Below are 17,363 nucleotides of genomic sequence, written 5' to 3' on the forward strand. Positions count from 1 at the left end.
CTATAAGAGAAAAACTTAGCAAGCATGAAACAGATATGCCGGGAGGTTCTTGCAGACGTTGTTGCTTTAACATTCACAATGCATAAGGATTCTCATATTCCATCATTAAACAAAAATGTACAGTAAATATAATTCGAAGATTGTTGGATTTGGAAGTGGTACGCGCTTGGACAGTTTCTATGTTTGAACATGTCATCACCCCACTACAGTTTACACTGCATTCCTTTTTCTAAACCACTTTTATACACCCTGATGTTGATAATTGCTTAGCTCCTCTCAGATCCTTTTCCTCAGAGCGCCACTGTTATGCTTTTAAAGACACTTTTATGTGGTGCTTGGCGTGAGGACTGTTTTCTCTATAAATGAAATACAATAAAGACAGAAGGGGTGTTTCTTAAGAGCTCGACATTTTCAAAGTTTCCCTCTGGCAGCGCTCTCTTGGAAAGCTTTAACTGAAGATTAAGCGTTAAAATCTGCGGTTTGGGCACCGTTGCTATAATTCAGCTATATCCCAGAAACATACAGCAAGTCAGATCTGGGGGAACAAGAGTAGGGCGAAATCACCAGCTCAAGCCCCTTTCGCTACGGAGATCCAGGGTGCCCTAACCACACCGAGCTGGAATCCAGGAAGACCAGACGGTGGTCAGAACCAACACCTTCATCCACATTCACACACATGCTCGGGTTTATTAGACGTGCGGAGGCCGTGAATCCGAGATGAGTGGAATGGGGCCCAGATAAGTGCGAGATATTTAGGTATAGAAAAAAATGGGAATATTATCGATTGGCAGCTGAGATGTCACTCTTGGTTAAAATCAACACGAAACCTATTTTACTTCTGTTATTTAATAAGAAACATTTAATGGCACTTGGTATTACCCATCCGGATTAATTGGATCAGAAAAACTAGTCATACCACAATGGAGGCAGTTTAGAGGGGAGGAGCTGAAAAGTAGGGATTAATGATGTCATCCAAAAACGATAGTTAGGCTGTCTTCCGAACATCTCGGATTTAAGATTTTTCCCACCCCAACCCAGAAATAATGTCTGGAATGGCGCTTTTTTAATAAATACTTTTAATATTACTAAATTCAGATGTTATTTCTGGTTTTTAGCTGGAAAATATCCCAGATCCGGTTGTCGGGAACGCACCATCCTTTCAGAGGTCGATCATCCCTTATGAAAATTAACCGTCCTTTTATGTATTGATTACCAATAGCAAAACCATTGTTTAACTTTAGTTACCATGTTTTTTAAACCAGTGGTTAATTTTATTGTAAGGGGTGTTATTACTTAATTTAAAATTACAAATGCAAGCTCTTTCCATGCTGAAAAAAACAATAAAACCATTACAGAAAATTCTAATGGTTTCCATTAAAATACCAATAGGAACCATTAGCTTTTACCATTAAAACCACTACACTGTAGTGTGTTTTGGGCCATATTCCATTAGAACCAATACATAAAACCAATACATAGAACCAATAGAACCAATGCATACCATTAGAGACCAACAAAAACCAATACACTGTATTGTGTTTTAGGCCATATTCCATTAGAACAATCAAAAATTCCCAAATAAAACCATAATGGTTTTATTGTTTTTTTTTCAGCAGGGTTCCTTTGTATTTACATGCAATAAGATCAGTATTGTGTTTTTATAAAGTAAATAAGGTTATTTCTTATTTCATGACTAATTTAAATATTGAAATGTCCACTCTCACTGAGATTGTTAGTGACTTCACATGTGCTTTACATCTGTGTGTACTTTATAGCACTTCATGTGTGTAATACATAGACAACAGGTTTTTACCAGATTTGGTGTTGAATTTGAGCTGTCCTTTGACCTTAAATACCTCTCGTGTTGGTAAAATGCGGCTTGTGCTGCCATCTTTAGGAGTTAATGCTGTACTTCCTAAGAGCTCAAACATAAAAGCTAAATAAGTTACAGAGATTACACATCTTATCTTGATATGCAAATTTCTATGAGACTTAGAAAGGCATTTACCTTTACAAAAAACTGCATGCTTTAAATTAAATCCTTACATACGCCAAAACACAGGCCCATTTTAACTTTCATTGTAAACAGAAGCCACAAAAGATCATTAACTGTACTTTTTCTACTTTATTAGACTATAATGGCCTTTATAATAAGGTTTATCTTAAAGCAGTCAATGTTGCACATAGACTCCATAAGCAGTATGCAGCTGCCGTTCTGTGTCGAGCTCTTTGTTTTGGGCGATCGTCTGTCATTCTAGCGTATTAACCAATGAGTGAACGCCTTACTGATTCCAGTCGACCAATGAGCGAGGAGCTTCTTTCTGCTGTGCCAGTTCCGAGGCGCGCGCGCACCGAGCCGTCGAGCTATTTGTACTTTTACCCGCATTTGAAAACCGCGTAATATCGTATTTCGACAACGCAACTTTAATTTAATGAAAAGCTTCGATGTGCAATCTCTTAAAAAATCCACTTTTGCACAAAACTTATAGCTGTGTTTGTCGTACAGTCCTGCGAGGACATTCAAACGGAAGGCGCGAGCCGGCGGTTTGACGTGTGTCAACAACGCGAGACAAGAGTTGCGCGGTGTGATTTTGATTTTTTCTAATTTTACATATTTGCAAAATAATTCGATTTGGCCCTAAACGCGTTTAATAACGATATAATTGCATTTGCATTTTGTTAGTGAAAGTAGTAGTGAAAGGTAGTGAAAATCAAGCATGGCGCAATTTCTCGAAGATCCGTCGCAGCTCACTAAAGAGAAGCTGAAGAGTGAGTTGTTGGCCAATAATGTTTCTCTGCCCAGCGCTGACAGCAAGAAAGATGTGTATGTTCAGCTGTATCTCAAGAACCTGACCGTTCTCAACAAGAAGAACCTTCCTCCTCCTTCAGACACTTTCTCCAGTGATGAAGAGGTCATAACACCCGTGCTGTCCAACAGAAGCCGATCGGGGAAGGTGAGCTCATGAGAGGCTTATGAAAATCCCATATGCAGTTTTCATTTAGGTTTCGATTGTCAAAACTTGGGATATATTATATTTAAACAATATTAACTTTATTATTTTAAAAGAATTAAACCTTTTTCCGGTTAAAGTTTAAGTAATTTGACTGGAACAGCCTTATAATTTATTGCATTACGTTAATGTAATGCAAATTAGTATGTAAATGTATTTTTGTTAAAGGTACTTTAACCCTTTAACTGGCGCAGCCCTTTTTGAGTGGGCGGGGTGAAAAGGTGATGTACACCTTCAAATTAAGATAACTCTGGCATTTTTGTTGGTCTAGAAACTGTTTTTGTTTTAAAGTGACACCATGTAATTTTTCAACCTTCATAATACATTTTCAAGACCCTTGTGATAGTACATCGACTTTAAATAGGTTGAATGACATGTCTACCATAGCCTGACGGGGTCTGTATCACTTTTACTCGTATTTTAAAACTTAGGGTTTCTGGTAGTAACCAGAGCACAAAAAAAAACTACAAAATTCGACTGCTTTACGGCATACGTCACTTCCTCCACACAATTTGTTTTTAACGTGAATTTTGCTGGAGGCTACTTAAGGATTGTAGAGAGCAGTTTCTATTATGTGACTCTGTGGCACAGTCTTTAGTGTCACGGACCTATGACACGGGCGACCCGGGTTCGATTCCCCTTTAAGGCAATTTTTTATATAAACTGTTGATTCATACATAAATGCGATGTTCTTTATAAATTACGGCGATTATATTGCATATAGTTCCCTGTATTCAGATGCATGTTTTCACGTATTTACCTTTCTTTTTACTGTGTCTATGATATTTACATTACAATCCAGGATGCTATAGCACTCAAACTTGCTCACAGTGTAAAACCAAACCCTATTCATTCACCAATCAGATCCGAGCGTTTCTCTCTTCTCTCTTCCTCATTTGCTGCGTTCCGCTGTCACTCGCGTGACGTATTACAAAGCGGCAGACCTAAACGCATCGGTTTACTTGGATTTGGAGCGATTTTCACACAAAAAAGAGGAATAACGAGCGCCATTGCGGAAAATCCTGGTGGCGAGGGAGAGAGAGAGGATGCAACAATATTTGTTTGGAAAAAGGCAAGGAAATACGTCTGGTCGTTTCTGAATTGGAAGGCTGCAGCCTCCGGAGGTCAAATATGCAGGCTGCACACGTCGTCAAGCCTGGGTTATTAAGGTAAACTGAGCATTACATTCGCAGGTCATAAGCATACTGCAACAATTTACGATTAACTAAGTATAATAGTCAACTTTGTAATTGTTAATATTGTGAAATAAGACAGTCTTGATGACGTATTAGAAATACGACATCCGGAGGCTGCAACCTTCAGATTGAGAAATGGCTTCTGCCACGACGAGTTCCTCATCAGAAAGTTGTAACATGACTGCGTTTCTCCATGTTGTCTCAAAATGTTGATCGTTTAGCATTTTAAATGTTTAGTTTTTAGTTTAGTTTTAAGGTTGGCCAGTTCCTTTCCTTTGCGACAGTGCTGCGGCGCTTGTGGGCTCTAGGGGCGCTAGAAGTGAAAAATACGTGTCTAGCACCCCCTAGTGGCCAAAAGTTTCATGGTGTCCCTTTAAAGAAGACACTTTAAAGTTTTTCACGGACGTGTTTGGAGGTGAAAATATTAAATAAAGAAAAAAAGTTTAATAAATTGTAGTTTTAAAAAATATAAATATTGCAAGTATATATTTTTTAAAGGTGCAGTGTGTAATTTTTAAAAGGGTCTCTTGACAGAAATGCAAAATAATATACAAAACTATATAATCAGGGGTGTATAAAGACCTTTTATAATGAACTAGCCGTGATCCAAATTTCAAGTTAAAACCACAAAAAACGAGGTTCCTGTCTCACGTTTAGTGGTTTTACCAACAAACGGTCACTAGGTGTCAACGGTTTGCTGCATACTCTTGTCACAAATTAATAAATTACTATCATTGCACTATAATAACTGCTAAAATGTTTTAAAATATGAAAACTAAATTCTTAGAGCTTTCCAATAACATATTGTTTGTCAACATTTTTGAAGATTTATAATAGGATCTAATGTTATGAATATATAAGAATTAATATGCATTCCTATGGAAGGGGGATCATTTAACAAAAAACTGTCACTACATCATTTCTATAATCAGATGACCTTAAATATTAAACTAATTCTGAGCGCTTTCCAGTGATGTATAGTTTGTCAAGGTCATCTAGGTTTAGAGTAGGGTTTTAGTGTTATAAATATGTAATAACAAATTGAGCCCATCTGTGGGCCCATGACCTTTTAAAATCTGAATATCACTCCATTATAATATTACCAAAATGTTTATGATATATAAAAAACTTTCACCTGATATATAGTTTGTCATGATTGGATAAAAATTCTCATGCAAAACACTGAAGTAAACGTAGGTGTCTGGCTGGCGGGACAGTGACATTTAGCAGGATATCAATGTTTTGAGGCACACTCTTTTCATACGTCAATCAATTACTCGTCCCGCTTATGGGTAGGGCTGGGATAAACGATTATTTTTTTAACGATTAATCTAGCGATTATTTTTTCGATGCATCGATTAATCTAACGATTCATTTTGTCAGTCCGATTCGACTTCGATTCGATTCGATTCTCGATTATCTCCCCATTAATTAACTAATAGCAAGTTATACATGTTGATTTACATATCTGAATGTAAACATTTCAATACATCTTTATTGCTCTTAAAATTTTAAAATAAAAAAGACTATACAAGTGCAAAATAATGCATTCTTAGACAGAGGTAGCATTCAAAAAGCATTTGTACTGTACATACTGTGCAGTTAAGTAACCGTATTAAAATCTCAAGTTCAAATTACTTTATTTTACATGCATTTATGAGCAAAACCTCATCAAAACCTGTGCCTTTTGATGGTCTGTGTAATTTTTATAACTAGATTTGTTTAATCCACATTGTTTTTCTGTCCATTTAATGACAGATATAAACACAATTATAGACTTAAGAAGCACATATATTATTAAATCTCTTTCTCTTAAGTTTATTAAGATAGATGAGGACTCATTTACTGCTGGACAGAGAGTGAATGAAAGCGCACTCTTCTGGCAACAGTGACATATTTCATTGCTTTCTGTTTAAATTGCTCAAATGACTGTTTAAAACACACTTGGCATCACATTCATGATTTTATGGTAAAATGACACTTTTTCGCGTAAATCCACGAGCATTTAAACCATAAACAAAGCACTTTCACTTTAATTGAGCGTGAGCAGCGCAGCAGAACCACGCAGAAACGATTGCAGCACTGTTGCTACAGAGCCGCCCAAGTATTTGCAGCTGGCTCCGACCTCCGTTTATATCTGTTTCGAGCCACGAGCTCGCGCTGCTCATGCGGCGGGGTGCATGCTTATTAACATGGGCGCTGAAAAAACCGCGCGGCCGCAGGCACTGCTCACCCTTGCTGTGTGAAACCGGCGTGGACTGAAGCCAATTGCGTTGCTACTACTGCGCCGCCTTTTTGGGTCTGACGAATCGACGCGCATATTTTGCGTCGACGTATTTTTTGCGTCGACGTCGTCGATTACGTCGACGCGTTGTCCCAGCCCTACTTATGGGATATCGCCAGTTAAACATTTTCCAGTTATATTTGAAGTATTTAACGGGAACAGTCTTACATAATTATATAATTATTTATTCTAGTACGTTAATGAAATGCAAATTAGTATGTGAATTAATTTGTGTTAAAGGCGGGGTGCATGATTTTTGAAAAACAGAGTTGTGCCGACTACCAAGAGACTTTTAGCAATTCAACAGTAAGGGGCGTGTCTACTAAACAACATCGTTGCCTGGGTTGCGTATGTGTTCAGTTCAGTTCAACTTTATTTCATTTCCCGAAGGCAATTTTGTTGCAGCATACAAGTATATCACACAGAACATAAAAAACAACACAAAAACATTCACCCAATTTACAAAGGAATTTTAAAATACATTATCTCATTTAAAAGTTTCACAGCTGATGGGACAAATGAATGTTTAAAACGGTTTGTTTTGCTGATAATGATCCTGTACCTAATACCTGAGGGGAGAAGGTCAAACTCCTTATAGATAGGGTGGGAATCATCCAATAAAATACTCTGGGCTTTCCCTAAAACCTCTCTGCCATATAACTGGGCCATAGACATCTGCTTCCTCCCTGTTATTTTACTTCCCTGGTTTACAATTCTCTCTAAACTTCTCTTATTTTTCACATTTAGAGAATTAAACCAACACATCAGTGAAAAAGACAGCAACGACTCAACATAGGATCTGTAAAACATACTCATCAATGTTTTGTCCACATGAAATGACCGTAATTTCCGTAAGCAATACAATCTTTGCTGCCCCTTCTTACACAGAACCTCAGTGTTTGGAGAAAATGACAATTTGTTGTCCAAAATAGTACCCAAGTATTTATACTGTTCCACACTCTCAATATTCATTCCATTTATATTAGTTTGTTGGAGTTGAGTTAGTTTCCTCTTAGTACTAAAATCAATAGTCATTTCCTTGGTTTTAAGAGTGTTTAGTTTTAAGAAAGCATTTTGGCACCAGTTCACAAAATCATCAACCACAGGGCCCTGCATTATGTCCTCCTCACTCAATAGACTTACAATTACAGAGTCATCAGCAAATTTTAAAATATGTCTGTTTTTAAAACTGCTCCTACAATCATTTGTATATAAAATAAACAGTAGAGGGGATAAGACACACCCCTGAGGTGACCCAGTAGATGACACCAGCCATTCAGAAAAGCAGTCATTTACTTTAACTCTTTGAGTTCTCTGTACCAGAAAATCTAAGATCCACCCTACCAAATTGTAATTTAGCTCAGATTCCTTAACTTCTTAACACGCACCGGCCCGGCGGCGGTCCCTAGGGGGCGTTTTTACGTGTTTTTGTACTTTGTTTAACATCAAATATTCAATCAACAATCATAAACTTTGCATTATTTGAAAGTTTAAACACTCAAAATTCATGTTCTGAGCTTATTTTTGCAATCAATACACTGGTGTGGATAAGATTAAATAAAATGCAGACGGAATGCATATAAAAAAATTTGTGGGTACTCACATGTCTTGCCATATGGTTCTGATCATCTCTGACAATTCCCAAAAACTTCAACGTACATTGCAACGTAAGGGTCCACTCTTCAAAAAGCATCCCACGTTTTAATCCAAAACAACGAAAAATAGTGATAAATCCAGCAATACCCTCCTTTATTTACATCCGCGCTTCCGCTAAGTATGATCGATCATGTTTATTTTCTATCAAATATCGAGTTTTATCAGTGAAAATCCATCTCTTCCTGCTTCGTTAGACTCTTCCGATAAATATCCCGCCCTATTTTTCTGTTTTGTTCAATCAGATAAGGTTTGACAACTCAAAATGAATCGGGAACACCGATTTGCCCAGACAGATGTCCTTCAGCTAACCATAGGCTTTTGACTGGATTACGCCAAAACAAAGCCAGCCAATGCTTAGCCAGCAAAGTTTTGATGGGCAGGGGTAGTAACCAATCATGAAACGATTACAAGGATTCAACTTACGTCAGTAAAGTGTACTTCTGCGCAAATCTACAGAAGCGCATGGAGAGGAATGCCCACGCCCCCTCCCTGCGCGTTTGTTTGTTTGGGTAGCATAGCAGCCGGCTAGGCTCTCCGGAGCCGCTGAGAAACCTCTCAAAGGTTAGATATAACATCTCCATTGTGGATTGTCGACTGCAGAGGACTTGTTTGTGTTGAGAGTGTTTTGGAGAAGTTGATAAAGAGCATGATCGCGGAGCAAAGATACAAGATTGGATATAAACGAAACCGCGTCGTCGACGAGAGATGGACCGGACTATGAGCTCAGCTGCGCTCGCTTGGATAAAGTAAGTGGATTCTTTTGTTCATTAGTTATTTTACGTTACATTTCTAGTTTCTTGTTAGCTGTTTTGATTATAAAGTAACAGTGGAGATGACTAAAATACGAGTTTTACATGGTTTCATTTTCTATGACATGTTATATAAATGAATCATTTTTATAGCTATATGAATCAAATGCACAGAATATACAAACTAAAAACAAGATATGTGGTGGAAAATATGAGTATTACCAGCTGAGAAATATAGGTTATTTGGCAAACATAAGACATTTGTAATTATAAATATATTCATGTAATGTGTGTATGTGTGTATGTATTATGTTCATGTATATTACATCATAGTTTCTCATACAAATAGTTGTATGTCTCTAACTTTTGACTCAAACTAAAATCCTCTCTTGCTTTGTGTGTGTCTGTGTTGTGTTGTGTTGTGATGTGATGTGATGTAACAGGTCTTCAGCTGACATCCAGAGGAGGACTGGAATCTGGAGTGCATTCATGAGCGACCACATTCAAAATAGCAAGTATTTTGTTATAATGTGCAAATGTTTTTTTCTGAAATTGTTTTTTCTATGTGCTTTGGTGGGCAGAGAAGTTCTGAATTGATATACATCATGTAATATGTAGTCCTGACTCATTTTCTTTTGATAATCATGTCATTTTGTTATCATGTGTATATTTGGAGTTTCCAAGTGCACTTTTTCTGAAAGGACGCCTGGACTTTTTTGAAATAAAAGCTCACAGAAACAACATTTTTTGGAGTATCATTCTCAAATTTGAATCACAGCATGGTCAGACATTCAGTTTACCTATATGGTGTCCCCAGGTGTCTCAGATGACCATTTCATACCTTTTTTGCTAAGTGAATGTTATTTAAAGAAAAACGGAAGTCATTTAATGTATATTTTACCTTGTTTTACTCTGTTTCTTTACTACTCTGAGTTGTTATGACTATTAGGCAACAATATGTCAAGTGTCTAGTTTCAAACAAGACCAGAATTATGAATATAGACCATAGGGTTTAAGAGCTGCAGACGTTTTAGTTTGGAGTTGTCGTTTTTCAGAAAATGCTCAAAAATAGAAGTGCTGGCTAACAGGTTAATAAGTTTCTCAACTAAAATGTGAGGCTGAATGGTATTAAAAGCGGATGAGAAATCAATAAAAAGTAATTTAACAAATGTTTTAGGCTTATCCAAGTGCTGAAGTACTAAGTGTAAGAGTGTTGCTACTGCATCCTCTACCCCTCTCTTAGACCTATATGCAAATTGAAGGGGATCTAACAAACTTTGGGTTTTATGCATAATCTCTCTCTTTACCAAGTTTTCAAAACATTTCATTACCAGAGATGTCAACGCTACCGGTCTAAAATCATCTATTGTCTGTACATTTCTCTTTTTGGGTACTGGAATCACTGTTGACTGCTTCCACCGTGCAGGTACTTTTTGTTGTTGAAGGGACAAAGCAAAAATTTTATAAAATATTGGTCCTAACTGCTCCGCACATTCCCTAAGTAGACGGCCACTAATATTATCAGGCCCAGGAGCTTTCCTAATTTTACACTGTTTAAAAACTGTTATCACATCTTCCACATTAAAAAACGTACACTCATATTCCTGTTTGGCATTTACTTTACATTTGTTTTTTAAATTCACAATTTCCTGGTTAAAATCATACGAATCAAATCTTGAATAAAAATTATTAAATTCTTGTGACAAAATTTCATCTGAACTGAATTCCTTTAAACTAATTCTATTTTTAGTTTTCCTATTTTCTTGACCCGTTATTAGATGCATTCCCTCCCAAACAGAGCCTAAATTTCCTTTTTTCAGTTTTAACTCAAGATCTTCCTTATAGGCTACTTTGGCTCTTTTAATTTCGTGTTTAATTTCTAATTTTAGCCTGTCACATTCCACAATATTTCCCACTTTAAAAGCCCTATTTCTTTTTGACAGAAGGATCTTAATTGTTTTAGTAACCCATGGTTTACTGTTTGGAAATATTCGAACCGTTTTCTCAGGAATTAACATATCCTCACAGAACGTAACATAATTACATATTACATCACTTGCTTCATCAACATCCGAGTCAATATCCATAAAAACTGTCCAGTCTGTACATTCCATGCACCCTTTTAAACATAGTGTAGCATCTTCAGACCAAACTTTTGTCTTAATTACCTGTGTCTTCTCTCGTTTCAAAACAGTTTTGTATACAGGAACAAGTAGTACCATGTTATGATCTGAAGTTCCCAAAGGTGGTTTAGCGAAGGACTTATACGCTCCTTTGATCGATCCATAGCATAAGTCCAAAATTTTATCTTTACGTGTTGGGCAAGTCACATACTGATTTAAATAGCCTAATGATTTCACCAATGCACAATTATTAAAATCTCCAAGAATAAAACTAGGTGCGTCAGGAGATGTAGACTGCAGTTCATGCACCACACGTTCAATCTCCCTTGTCGCACTTTCTTCATTAGCACGAGGATGGATGTAAACAACTGTAACAAACAGCTGAGGGAACTCCCGTGGCAAATACTGAGGTCTCAATGCCACAGTCAGCAACTCAATATCCTTTGTGCACACTCTCTCCTTCACAGTCACACATTTGCACCAGTTTTCTCTAATGTACAAACATACTCCACCTCCATGTGCTTTTCCAGTTACAATCGGATCCCGATCCATACGTACAGGCATGCCGAAGCCATCGAGCTTTAAGTCGGAGTCTGAGTCCCTTTCGGAGAGCCAAGTCTCCGTAAGCGCCATAATGCAAACATTTTTATAATCATGCATAAATTTCATCATTGCTTGAAGCTCATCTGTTTTTCTCCGTATGGATTGCACATTCGCCAACACAATCGTAGGAAGGGGGATTTTAGAGAGACTTAATTTTTTCAGTCTCTGTCGAACACCTCCTTTACGTCCTCTCTTCCGGATTTTTAATGTTGAATAATTTCGTCCGGAGCCGCTTTGTTTTTGCTTAAAAGGCGTATAGAGTGCCAAATCGGAATATACACATTCCACAGATTGATTCACGATATAAGGCTTATTCCATTTTAAAAGAAACTCCCGAGAGTATTGGATTCGTGCCGAATCCAGGGTTGTTTCAAACAAACACATACACAGGTGGATTAGGGTCAGTAAAACGAGTACCCCCATTTTCTCCATAGCTACTCTTAAATTCTTAAAATCCTTCTTCAGTAGTAGTTTACGTCAAACGTCAGCATAATCCTCATTACAGTTCACTTTAAAAGTCTTTAAAACTGTAAACTACTTAAAAATGACAAACAAACACAAGCAACACGCTCACACTCACAAAGACACCTGTAGCTGCGAGTCGCCGCATGCGGTCTATCAAAAGAAGGTCCAGATTATATTGGGGTAGGGGCGTTTTTGTTTGGGTGATTTCAAAAGTCAACATTGGCTTTCAGAGATCATGCACCCCGCCTTTAAAGGTGCTTAAAGTTTCTTAACAGCGATCCCACAGAAGAACTATTTTTGGTTTCACATAGAGGAACGATTCAGCCAAAAATGTTTTTCTATGGCATTCTTTAATTTTAGGTGTGTATGTTAAAGTAAACAAAGTGTGGCTTTCATTGTGCTTTTTTATTCATATTCAGAAAGCCACAAGAAAGACGGACAAAGTTCGTGCTGAGGAGAATGACATTTCTGGTCTGACTGATGAAGAGCTGAAGGATAAGCTTTTGAAATACGGGCTGCTCTCTGGTCCGATTGTTGGTGGGTAATTATTTCAGAGTATCCATTGTATCAATGTTTTCATTTATGTGTGTTGTCTTTGGTCAATATTATATTCATAAAATATGTTTCTTTCTCTTACGTGACAGCATCCACACGTAGTGTGTACGAGAAAAAGCTTCAGCAGTTTCTTGATCAGCCTCCGAAAGAGACCACGCTGCCCGAACCTGAGACCACCATCCCAGAGGCCGTCACCATCAAGCCAGACGGAAATCAAAATGGAAACACGTATTCGGCAGAAGATCAGTACAGTGACAAAGAAGATGGTAACGTGTGAACTTACTTATTTTATTATGTTTCTTTTTTTTCTGATAATTTAAACACTTAAATCTCAAAGTAAGATTTCACAGTGAAATAATAAACAATCATTGGATCAATATTTCAGAAGTTCCCATTCCTGAGCCGGTTCCCATTGCGAGTAAGCCAGTCCGGAGCAGAGGAAAGACACCGGTCACCACCAGAACCAGCAGCAGACAGCGTACCAAAGTAAAGACCTGACATAAACACATTTCTGAATTACACAACAAGGTTATATATGCTGTAAGGAGTTTATTTCTGCTCTTGGCTGATGATTTGCTTGTGTGAAGGTGCAGGTGGAGGAGAAAACATCTGTGGATGGCGGAGATGTTTTAAAAGAAATTTTCCCCAATGAACCTGCCACGCCCACTGGAATAATGTAGGTTTCATTATAGCATCTTTTTTTATGTTTGGCTTACTAGAGCTTTTGTAAATGCAGTTTTTCACTGTAGTATAAAAGTCTATCGAGCGCGTACACACACATCTTCCTTTTTGGCTTTACTTTGCAGTATGAAACGTACATGAATTACATTGGTAATGCCCAGGACCACACTCAATCTGAACTTTTGTGAAATTTCTGCATAACATTTATGCAAATTCTGTGGAAGGTCTTCACAAATATTCACCTTTATTTAATGTTTACAATACAAAGTTAATAAAACTCTATGAATACGCCAAACCTAATCTGAATAAATAGGGTAATGTGCACGTCAAGACTGTAGAATTATAGTTTGTATGTAAAATTACACATGTTATTGTTTATCGTTATATATTATAGCAAAAAGAAAAAGCTTGTGTTAATACGTTCTTGAGTTAAAGATTTTTTTAAGGTTTATAAACAAAATCACTGCCTCAATACCTTAAAATCTCTGGTAAAACTAATAGATTTAGCACACACAGTTAAAAAAATATAGGAACATATATATGTTCAACTTTATTATTTCTTTTATTGTTTGATTGACATTGTAACGAGCCCCTAAGGTGACATTGGAGTAAAAATTAAATAAAGTTTAGTTTTGCGTGCCCACATGAATCTATCGCGTGCGCACTTGAAACTACCGCGTTTATTTTTGCGTGCTCACATGAAACTTTCATGTGCTCACGGGAAACCTTCATGTGCAGAATTTTTTTTTAAGTTTAGTTTCGCTTGCGCACGTGAAATTTTCACGTGAGCACGCAAAACTAAACGCGGTAGTTTCACATGTGCACGCGATAGTTTCACGTAAGCACGCAAAACTAAACTTTATTTAATTTTTGCTCCATGGGGCTCCGTAACATTGAGACAGACAGCTTTAAGATTTACTGTAGTGCAAGGATTTAATTATATCTGCGTGAATTCTTGTCAAAACAGATATTTTTAAAACCGTAATTCTGTGTAAATATCAGGCTCATGCGTCTGTGTGCATGCTTCAGATCTGTCAGTCAGCGCGAGGAAGATCATTTTCGAGTCTTATTGCCTCTAATAAGTAATTTATTTTTTTCATTCCTGCATGTTTTAACCCCTTCAGACCATGTGTCCACTGGAATAAACGTCACATGTTTTGTGGTTCAAACCAATAAAAATGCTGATCAACCAATCAAAATAAAGCACACTGATAAAACACCTGAAAAATTGGGATAATGTACAGGCAGCAGGTTGTTATCGCATAATAAGCCCCTCGGTAGAGGGATTCGGGAGTTAAATGCACTGTATGCTTTCGAGTTGCTCTCGCTGTATCATGATGTTATCTGCATGTGGGTCTGCATGCCGCCGTATGAAGTCAGACACACTTGTTGCCATGGTTTATAAAATGACTTCTCGTGAGACAAAATTACATTTAAGTTGCATGACCGGTTAATGGAAACGGCGTCATTGCGTAATCGTTTTTTTTTTTCGACTGAACTAGTAAACGGAAAGTGCATACTTCACATTTTTCCTTTTTAACCCTTTGTACAGCTGGCCTGTTTGAGATAAAGTACTATGAGATATTAGCACACCGTCCAACTCGAGCAGTGTTTACATGGCTTGAAATGTGCATTATCATTTCTGTACAGGGCCACATGTCGCAGGCCGATCCACGGTGCTGCTGGACGTCCAGTGTTGCCTCTGAACCTCAGGTCCGAAGAGATCATCCAGCAGCAGAAGGTTTACACAACCACCAAATCCTTCGTCACGGATGTACGCAGCGCTCCACCGGCGGCTCCTCGCCCCCGACCACGCAGCTGGTTTTCTATTTTGTTTAAGCTTCTGCTGTTCATTCTTCTGGTTGCATCGGTGTGCTACGCTTACCAGAACGTCACCGCCGAACAGATCAGCGCCTGTCAGCTCTTTGTGCAGGACAATGTGATTACGCCTGTCGTCAATTATATCAGCTGGGAAAGTCGCGGCGAAGGCGGTGACGGAAAATAAACTTCCTCACTCCTCGACCTGCGCTTCATCTTTCAGACTGATTTTCTAGCTCATCTGCAAGTTTTGGGAAGTTGGGTGGGGGATTCTGATTATTGCAGTACGACCTAGCGGTAACGTCTGAATAGATCTGTGTTTTTAATAGTCTTTGTGTGCATTGTGTTTTGATATTCCTTTGCGATTTTACTGTTTTGTAGCATTCAATGACGTAGTGTGACGTAGTGTTTGTTCACAAATGCTTATTGTGAATCATTAGCCACAAGTGTATGGTGCGTCTCAATTCAGAATCACAAAACGAGTTCAGGACGTGTTTTTTTTTAAAGCTTTCAGTGAGTGCCAAGACATCATGGCCAGTGCAAGCACGATTTGAGGCTGGAAATGAATTTATAAAAATTTCTGAATAATCATGGCGTAGTTGATTTTAGAGCTGAATTGAATATTATGAGATGAGACTGGGATTAAAGATTTTGCTACAGCATAGCAGATAAACTAGTGAACAAATGGTTGGGTTTTATGTGAACGAATTGTGGCATTTAAAAAAACTCAAACTACTTTTTCACCAGTTTAGATGATGTTAAGTTTTAGTACTAGGCATGTAGTCATTGTCTTTTATACAGAACTTGAAAGAAGCCATGTCTCATGTAGTAAATAATGCTTCAGCTTTTTGATGAGAGTCAGCCTAAAATCACAACGAATCGGTTTAAATGTGTTTGTGATGTTTTCATAATGTGATGTAATTATTGCCGAATGTCCAAACTCAGAATGAGAATTTAATCCACTGATTCTTTTCTGTTGACTGTATTTACACATCTGTGACTGTTTAAACATTTTTTCGCTTTGATAAAGTTGTACTATAAACATATTTACTAGAATGAACTTCTTTTCAGTCAGAAATACATTTGTGATGGGCATCTTCATTTTCCAGTCTGATTTTATATTTTGCTATTATATTTCATTGTACTTGCAATATTTTTCTAATGTCTTCTGTAAAATTAACATTTTTGATGAGGTTAAAGTGGGTTACTTTTAAATGTACAGATACTGAATTCACAATTAAAGGGATAGTTCACCCAAAAATAAAAAATCTGTCATCATTTACTCACTCCGGTGTTACAAACCTGTATCAATTTATTTGTTCTGATAAACACTAAGGAAGATATTTTGAGGAATGTTTGTAACCAAACCCTTCGTGAGCCTTATTCACTTCCATAGTATTATTTTTCCTACTATGGAAGTGAATGGGGCTTATGATTGGTTTGGTTACAGACATTCCTCAAAATATCTTCCTTCATGTTTATCATAACTAAGAAATTTATACCGGTTTAAAACATCATGAAAGTAAATGTCAAAATGTTCATTTTTGGGTGAACTATCCCTTTAAGTCTGTTTTGTCTGCTGTGTCTCAGGCAGTGGATTTTATATTAATAAAAGTCAAATTTGCACTCCGTATGCAGGCAGCTAAATGTGGGGAAATTGGTTGTTTTTTTTATTTATCTTTAAGTCAATACAGTACAGATGTGAAATAAAAACATTGAAATACTGGAGGTGACCTCTGTGTCTGCTTGTAGTTTGTTCTCAACAAGGTCAGTTTAGTGACCCAAACACATTCCCGTTTCATTCCAGGAAGTTTCCTTTCAGACCAAGTTTGACCTTCAGACACGCGAATGCTTACTACGTATAAAACCACTAAGTATATATTAACATTGCGTTTTTAATTCTACAATATAAATATATATTTTAATTATATATAGTCTTACAACATGACAGTTACGCAATCAGAAGTAATTCAAAGGAAGTGTACGGTGACTTTGGATCTGTGATGGCGTAATATACTCGAGGAAAGCTCCGCCCCTCGTAAATCCTGATTGGTCGTTTCTAAATCCAAAGGCTGCATCCTGCGGAGGTCGCATATGCAGGCTGCATACGTCATCAACACTGGTTTATTTAAGTTAATTGAATATTACATTTGCACGTCATAAGACTATTACTACAATTTACGAATAATTAAGAAAAATAGTCAACTTTATAATTGTTAATA

General features: G+C 37.3%; 1 protein-coding gene across 1 annotated transcript; it reads left to right on the top strand.

Annotated features, from left to right (window-relative positions):
- The first annotated feature begins 2,313 nt into the window (after positions 1–2,313).
- tmpob (thymopoietin b) lies at positions 2,314–16,869 on the top strand. The gene is made up of 6 exons (XM_065277420.2): positions 2,314–2,954; positions 12,507–12,624; positions 12,732–12,908; positions 13,028–13,128; positions 13,230–13,318; positions 14,974–16,869. Exons 1-6 carry the CDS (start codon positions 2,718–2,720, stop codon positions 15,326–15,328), a joined length of 1,077 nt encoding a protein of 358 aa, XP_065133492.1. The 5' UTR covers positions 2,314–2,717; the 3' UTR covers positions 15,329–16,869.
- Positions 16,870–17,363: the final 494 nt, after the last annotated feature.

The sequence above is a fragment of the Paramisgurnus dabryanus genome, chromosome 23, assembly GCF_030506205.2.
Source record: "Paramisgurnus dabryanus chromosome 23, PD_genome_1.1, whole genome shotgun sequence".
NCBI classification, from domain to species: domain Eukaryota; kingdom Metazoa; phylum Chordata; class Actinopteri; order Cypriniformes; family Cobitidae; genus Paramisgurnus; species Paramisgurnus dabryanus.

Coding starts and splice junctions, on each gene's coding strand:
- tmpob (XM_065277420.2), top strand. CDS start 2,718: ATGGCGCAATTTCTCGAAGATCCGTCGCAGCTCACTAAAGAGAAGCTG. Junction 12,909..13,027: donor GTACAGTGACAAAGAAGATG/GTAACGTGTGAA, acceptor TCAATATTTCAG/AAGTTCCCATTCCTGAGCCG. Junction 13,129..13,229: donor GCAGCAGACAGCGTACCAAA/GTAAAGACCTGA, acceptor GCTTGTGTGAAG/GTGCAGGTGGAGGAGAAAAC.